A 7,729-nucleotide genomic window follows, 5' to 3' on the forward strand; every position below is an offset into this window, starting at 1 on the left:
GACTTCTGTTATGTGAGTATGTCAAAACTTCTTTTGTTTATAGCATTTCAGCTCTTTCTGACTCTTCACTGTAGAAAGAGCTTATATTGCATCTTTTAAACAAGGATTTGAAGATTTATTTACTTTAGCTCACGTGCACGCGTGTTTTACCTGAGGATTGTGTGTGCACCACAGGCGTGCTTGGCGTCTTCTGCGACCAGAGGAGGGAGGGTCTTCTGCAAGTCACGGGTGGTTGTGAACAACCTCGTGGGTGCTGAGAACTGGGCCCAGGTCCTCGGCCCCGAGACCTCACGGTAATCTACATGAATACGGCGAGTGTGTTGGAGGCCAGCCTGGACTATGCTGAAAATGGAGGACCCACCAGGCAACCTAGGCTGGAGGAGGAAATCAGCTTGTTAAGGGTTATACTTCAGGGCAGCTGCTGCTCACCAGTTAGCTGTCCTCTTCCCCGACCCTCGCCTTCTGCACACCTACCTGATTATTACCCTTTTTAGACAAGCTTTCCCTATGTAGCCCTGGCTGGCCTGGAACTTAGTGTTTCCTGAGTGCTGGGGTTAAACGTGGGCACCACCCAGCAGACACTTATTTCATTTAAATTACTATTTAACTCCCCTCTCCCTGCCCTCGCGTGCACGTGCGCGCGCGCGTGCGTGTGTGTGTGTGTGTGTGTGTGTGTGTGTGTATGTGTGTGTGTGAGAGAGAGCGAGAGAGCTGTGTGAGATATGTGGTGAGTGTGTGTATGTACCTGTTAGTGCAGGTGTGTGCATGTGTGTGTGTGAAGGCCAGAGGCAGACTTTCCGGGGTCTTCCCACCTTTATGTTTTGAGGTGGGGCCTCTCACTTGGCTAAGCAGTGTGACCCAGGAGCTTGAGGGATCTGCTTGTTTCAGCTCCTCTCCCCACCTCATATTGGGGTTATAAGAAGCTGGAATCCCAGGATCTTATACCAAGCCCTAGGTTCTTTAATATCGAGGGTTCGGTGAGCCAAATACTTCTTATGAGTAAAAACCCATCTATTGGAACCTCTGTTGTGGGGCAGGCAGCAGTCTCGAAAGCAGCACGTCCTTTGCAAAACGTCACTAAAGGGCTGGTATGGGGAGAGCCCAGCTCTGCTCCAGTCCTAGCACTGCCCTGCTCGGAGAAGCCTGCCCGCCACCTCGCTGTAATCCCAGCACGCAGGAGACTGAGGTAAGATGGTAAGGGGCTCAGGCTACATGGGGAGTTTGAGACAAGCCTGGGACACACAAGACTTGGTCTCTAAAAGCTAAACAAACAGAAACAATAAAGTAGGAAAGAAAGAGAAGCATCAAAAACTTCCCAAGGTGTGTACCAAGAAAAACAGGAAAGGCTTGGCAGGAATATTGTAAATTCCAGGCTTGTCTGGCTATAATGTGTGCCACACACAGGATTCTTTGTCTAGCTTAAAGCCTTGTGCCTCCAAATGGTGGAATACACACCTCCCTATTTGTTTCATTTGTGGAGTATTTGCCTAATATGCAAAACTGCCTTTGTCTGACCCAGCACCACATACACTGATTTTAGGGCATCGCTATTCCAGTCTTCACGAGCAGAGACAAAAGGAGAAGGATTGGAGTTCAGGGCCATGCTGGGCATGGTTGGCCCAGAGGTCCTTGTACGTCCCCACTCCTGTCAGTCTGTTTCTGCTCCATCTCAGAGTGTCCACACCATCTTGATAAGACACCATGACCAAAAGGAACTTGTTTCAGCTCTCAGGTCACAGTCCATTACTGAGGGAAGTCAGGGCGGGTGCCCAGAGGTGGGCACTGAGGCAGAGGCTGTGGAGAAACACTGTTTAATGGCTTTCTCACCATGGCTTGCTCAGGATGCTTTCTTTTTTAATTTTTATTTTTTCTTATCAGTTACATTTTATTAACTCTGTATCCCAGCTGCATCCCACCCCCTCATTTCCTCCCACTCCCACTCTCCCTCCCTCCTCTCCACCCTGCCCCTTTCCAAGTCCACTGATAGGGGGTGACCTCCTCCCTATTCATCTGATCCTGTTTTATCAGGTATCTTCAGGACTGCCTGCAAAGTCCTCCTCTGTGGCCTAACAGGGCTGCTCCTCCCTTAGGGGGTGGGGAGGTCAAAGAGCCAGCCATTGAGTTCCTGTTAGAAGAAATAGTCCTTGTTCCCCTCACTATGGGAAACCAATTGGTTACTGAGCTACCACGGGCTACATCCAAGCAGAGGTTCTAGGCAGGATGCTTTCTTACACCACCCAGGAGCACCTGCCTTGGCTGGCACTGCCCCCAGCAGGCTGGGTTCGTCCACATCGATGCTAATCAAGAAAATATAATACAGGCCTGTACAGGCGAATCTTAGGGAGGCATTTTCTCAGTGGAGAGTCCCTATTCCCAAATGACTCTAGTTTGCATCAAGTTGATGTAAAGTTAACCACGACACACCACACACCAACATCTGGGACTTATTTTAAAATCTGCTATATCTGTATATTTGACTTCAAAAGATTATATTACTCCTCATGTATCTGGCTCATTTTACTATTTCTGGTCACCCGTGTTGTGGCAAATGCTAGGGTATCCTTCGCAGTTAAGTCTTAATAGTAATATGTTCAGTCCTTTTAGTTATTTACTTTTTGAGACAGGGTTTCTCCGTGTAGCCCTGGCTGTCCTGGAACTCACTCTGTAGACCAGGCTGTCCTGGAACTCACTCTGTAGACCAGGCTGGCCTGGAACTCAGAGATCCGTCTGCCTCTCCTCCTGAGTGTTCTTGGATTAAAGCTGTGTGCCGCCACTCCCCGGCTTGTTTTCTTTCTTTCTTTATCTGCTGACGACGTTGAGGCTGGTTCTACATCGTAGCTCTTTTAAATGGTGATTCAGCAAACCCATCTGTCCAACATACCGATTTCATTTCCTTTTGCTGTATGCCTAGAACTAAAATGGATGAATCACATGATATCTTCTTTAAAAATTTAAATATCTTACTTTTCTTATTTTTACTTAATGTTTATGTGTGCACGGTTATGTAAGCACAATGCCCTTGGAGGCCAGAAGAGGGCACCAGATTCCACCCCCTACAGCAGGCTACACAGGCGGTTGGGAGCCACTGGATGTAGGTGCCAGGAACTGACCTCCTGTGAGAGCAGCAAGGACTCCTAACTGTTGAGCCGTCTCCCCAGATCCCACATGGTGGTCTTGTTTTTAATTTTTATTTTTTGAGGAAGCTTCAGACTGCCTTCCATACCTACTGTGCTAATCTACGCTGTCCTCAGCAGGCACGAGGATCCCGTGTCTTCACAGTCTTGTTGGCATTCTTCACATCTTTTATAATAACCATCCCAGGAGCTGGAGAGATGGTTATGAGCACTGGCTGCTCTTCCAGAGGACCTGGGACAGATTCCCAGCACCCCCAGGGATCTGGCATCCTTTTCTGTGCCACCAGGGGCCCATGGACCACATGCAGTGAAATTTATAACTGTAGTCACCTCATGCCCACAAGGTACTCTGCAGACATCCCCTTGTCAACAAGGATGTCTTTATAGACCCAACTCTGAAACACAAGGCCAGGTGGGAGAGAAGGTCAAGCTGAGGAACAACCTCTACCACTGGCCAATTGTATGCCTGAAAGCAAGGCTGGACCTCTGTGCTTTTCCTTCTCTGCACGTGGAACTGCTGCACTGTAAAAGCAACTTTTATGTGTCTGTTTCGACTGTTGTCCGTGAGGCTTACTGCCTACATCTGCTGACTTAGGCTGGTCCTGGAAGCTTCCAGCTCCATCCAACCTAACCGAGGCCTAGAATGTTTTTAGCCTCTGAGACACATTGCTGAATAAGCTCACCTTTGCTTGTTCTTACTGAGTTCTGGCCTGGCTGGTTCAACTCAGCATTTCTGGTTTAAATTCCTCTCCCAGCTGACTTATAAAATCTGGCCTTTCTCTCATTCTCTGAATTGCTCTGCTTGGTCTCAAACTAATTCCAGCCATCTCCCCCCCCCCCCCAAAAAAAAAAACCCAAAAAAACAAAAAGCAAAAAACAAAAATCTTGCTTCCCCCTTCTTTCTCTCTCTTCTCCTACAGTGAAAGTAGTTTCACTTTTCTCTCTTCTCCTGAAAGTTGGACTTACCCTATTCTTTCAAATATTCTGTCACCTTTTCTGCCATTCAATTAGACATCACTTTCAAACATGGTTCTTCCTTTTACAAACTAACTTTACCTTCATTGTTTGGGATTAAAGGCATGTACCACCATACCTGGACCTAAACTTATCTTTACCTGAAACTTGCTCCATACCAGGCTGGCCTTGAACTCATATCTGCTTGTCCCTGTCTCCTGGATTAAAGGTGTGTTTGTATTCCAGCCGGATCACAGACCTAGAAACTCTTTGGATGTGATCTCTTTTCAGAACAGCCATGTTCTGAATTAGAAGTCCTCTGCACCACAGGGAAGCTAAGGGGGAGCTATTATGCAGTTATGAGTGAGAGTTTTATATGAAAGTGTATAGATGAAAGTGCTCTGTATAATAAATGCAACGATACGATGCTCCCAGCCAGCACTGGCAATACACAGCTGGAATCTCTGCCCTTTGGCTTCAGGCCAGCCTAAGATACAAGTCCTGCCTCAAAAAAGCCTGCTATTCCTAAGCATCACGAGTGTCTAAGGCCAGGGAAGGGCCTTGCATCTCTGAACAGCCTCCACTAATTTAAAAATCTTTTGAGACAATCTTTTTTTTGAGACAGGGTTTCTCTGTGTAGCCTTGGCTGTCCTGGGCCTGCTTTGTAGACGAGGCTGGCCTCAAACTCACAGCAATCTGCCTGCCTACCTGAGTGCTGGGTTTACAGTCATGCACCACCACCTCCAGCTCTTGGAAGACAACCTAACTATTTAGTTTAAAATAGCCTTGAACTCAAGATCCAGTTAAAGTTTTATATTGTAAATTTACTTGTTTTTATTACCTTACTATGTACATGTGTGTGTGTGAAAGGTTCAGACTAACTTTGTAACATGTATGTCTTCTAAAGCCAATAGTTTTGAGTTTTAGGTCCAGGTTAAGCTAAAGCCTCTTAGTGCCTTTCCAGAGAACAGAGGAATGTGACCCTATCTGTGAGGACATATATAAAAAAGCAAGCAAGCAATGACCACTCGCAAAAAGAACGACCAGACCCTTGTCTTCGAGATAGTGTTTCTTAGCAACCAACCCAGATGGCCTCAATCCTTCTTCTGAGTAGACCAGACCTCCAGCCAAAAGCCCGCAGCCCCAGTCTTCAAGGATGAGCTAACCACCCCCGCCTTTAATTGCAGCCGAATCCACACTTGGCAGGACTGGCCAAGCTTGAGCACCTAAGACTAACCAATTATCTTAGTTTCCTCATCCAATCCTTAACTGCAACCTCAAAATTCCCACGCTTTGTCTTTTAAAAACCTAAAGCCTTTGTCTCCCAGGGCCACTCTTTGCTGATCGGCAGGGGTGACCCCGTTGCGCAATGGTTAAAATAAACCTCTTGCGATTTTGCATTGATGAGATCTGGTCTCCTGAGTTCTCTTCATTACTTCTGGAAATTAGGCCCATGTTGGGCCTAACGTGATGTGTGTGGCCACGTGTGCCACGCTCACCTGCGGAAGTCAGAAGACAACCTGGTTGTTTCTGTTCACAATTGGAGCTGCCTGCTGAGCCATCTTGCCAGCCCTGCTTCGATGTTTTTGTCATGAAGATTGGATTTGGGGCCTGTGCACACTAGGCGAGTGTTTGAACTTTGAGCTGAAGCTTCAGCCTTGCCTCGTTTTTTTTTTTTTGTTTTTTTTTAAAATTTATTTTTATTTTTTTAGACATGCATTTTCTAGAATCAGCTGCTTCTCCTAAAACAAGAGGATTTGGGGATGAGGACTCTCTTTGTTGAGCTATGTTTTGTTCTGGGGTTGAAGTCCTGTATGCTGAAAGCCCTGACTTTGCTCCTCAGTACTGAAAAGGGGTGAAGGGAAACATATAATTCACACATCTTAATTTTTTTTATTTCAAAGTGTACATACAATTCAGTGACATCCCATTCACAAAGATATAATGCACTCTTCAATACAAATTCCAAAAAGCTTCCATTTATCCCCCCCCAAACCCCTCATTAACAGCCACCTCCTCGTTTTCTCTTGCCCCCCTCTCAACCATGTATGTGCTCTCAGAAGTGTATGTGTGTTGGTCAGGGTCTTGGTAGGTAGCGGGGGTCTCAGGCTGGCTTTGAACTCGCAACCCTCTGCCTTGGCTTCCCAAGAAGCAGGGTTACAAGCATGTGGCATCACTCACGTCCAAGCATCCTACATAGACGCAAGTCATGGTATTTACCACCATCCAGCCTTTCGGCTGCGAACCTGAACCTTCAGCGGCTGAGCGGTCTCTGGAGCCATCTTCCCAGCCTGCCTTCTCCATCTCGTATCCTTGTGTGTCAGGGCGTTATTCCCGTGTATTGATCACATGCTGCCCGTAGTACTGACCACTGATGCTATCTGCTGGAGTGTGAACACACCAGATCCGGTTTACCCACTCACAGTTCTTCCCAGAAGAATCAGCACGTGAACAGCGTTTCCGATGCGACCTCAGCTTCTCGTTTCGGGTCGAGCCGGGACGCCCCGGCAGCCCCGGGCGCACACGCGCACACGGCAGCGCGGGGGAGGGTGTCCCGCCCACGCCCACGCCCACGCCCGCCAACGCGCGAACCCTGCGGGCACCCTCGCCGGCCGGGCCAATCCCCGCCCGAGCGTGCCCGGAGAGCGGCGCTGCGCAGTGGGCGAGGCGGGCTGAGGACGCACGCGCAGGCCCGGGCGAGTGGGCGGCGCGGCCACGTGACCCGAGCCGGAAGCGGCCTATCGGGGACGGAGCTCCGCCAGCTCCCGCCGCGGCGATGGTGAGTGCGCACGCATGCGCGGGCGTCCCCGTTCCCCGCGCTCCGGTTGCCCCCTTACGGCGGGCAACTCCGCTGTCACCTCCTGTCCCGCTGGGGCCGGAAGGGACCGGAGATGGGAGGGAGGCGGCCGGGAGGGCGGAGAGGGCCCTGCGCCGGGTGTCCTGCGGCGGGGCGTGGGGGCCTGGCGTGGGAAGGGCCGCGAGCGGCGCCGCTGCGCGTGGCCGGTGGAAGGGCCCGGGGTCCGGTGTGGACGGGGAGAGGCGGCTCCCGGGCTGCCGAGCTTCTCACCCCCTCCTCTTCGCCCGCTAGACTTCCGCACTGACGCAGGGGCTGGAGCGGATCCCCGACCAGCTCGGCTACCTGGTGCTGAGCGAAGGCGCGGTGCTGGCGGTGCGTGTAGCAGACGGGGCGGGGCGGGGTCCTTGGGGCGCACGGCCCAGACACCGTAGTTAATGTCCGGATCCCTGGTCCCTTGTTTGGTGGTGTAAAAGAGGTTTGTTTCTAACGGGTCGGGATGTCACTCGGTGGAGAGGTCACTGCAGAGCACCCCAGAGCCTTCGGCTCATACCCCAGTCCTGCATCAAACAAACACCGTGGGACACACCGTAACCTGTAATCCCAGCGCGGAAAGTGGGGACGGGCGGATTACAAATTCGGGGTCATCCTTCGCTGCATATCAAGTTCAGCCCCAGCCTGGACTACATGTAAACCCTGCCTCCAAAAAAAAGAGTTTACCAGCTTTACCATACAATTAGTTACAGGTGTGTTGATGACTGGTCACTTGTAGTATGTTATTATTTTGTATATCTTTAAACTGTGTGTGTGTGTGTGTGTGTGTGTGTGTGTGTGTGTGTGTGTGTGT

At 50.0% G+C, this 7,729-nt stretch overlaps 1 protein-coding gene across 2 annotated transcripts in view; it reads left to right on the plus strand.

Annotated features, from left to right (window-relative positions):
• Positions 1 to 6,778: 6,778 nt before the first annotated feature.
• Lamtor4 (late endosomal/lysosomal adaptor, MAPK and MTOR activator 4) overlaps positions 6,779 to 7,729 on the plus strand; it is a 3,381-nt gene continuing 2,430 nt past the window's right edge. The window contains exons 1-2 of one of the 2 annotated variants that reach the window (XM_055598691.1): positions 6,779 to 6,867; positions 7,177 to 7,257. In XM_055598691.1, the coding sequence (XP_055454666.1) occupies positions 6,865 to 6,867; positions 7,177 to 7,257 (84 nt within the window). In that variant the 5' untranslated portion in view covers positions 6,779 to 6,864. The remainder of the gene's footprint in view (positions 6,868 to 7,176; positions 7,258 to 7,729) is intronic. The other variant, XM_055598692.1, reaches the window with a different exon arrangement.

This window comes from Psammomys obesus, unplaced genomic scaffold (assembly GCF_907164565.1).
Source record: "Psammomys obesus unplaced genomic scaffold, mPsaObe1.curated_primary_1811, whole genome shotgun sequence".
NCBI lineage: Eukaryota > Metazoa > Chordata > Mammalia > Rodentia > Muridae > Psammomys > Psammomys obesus.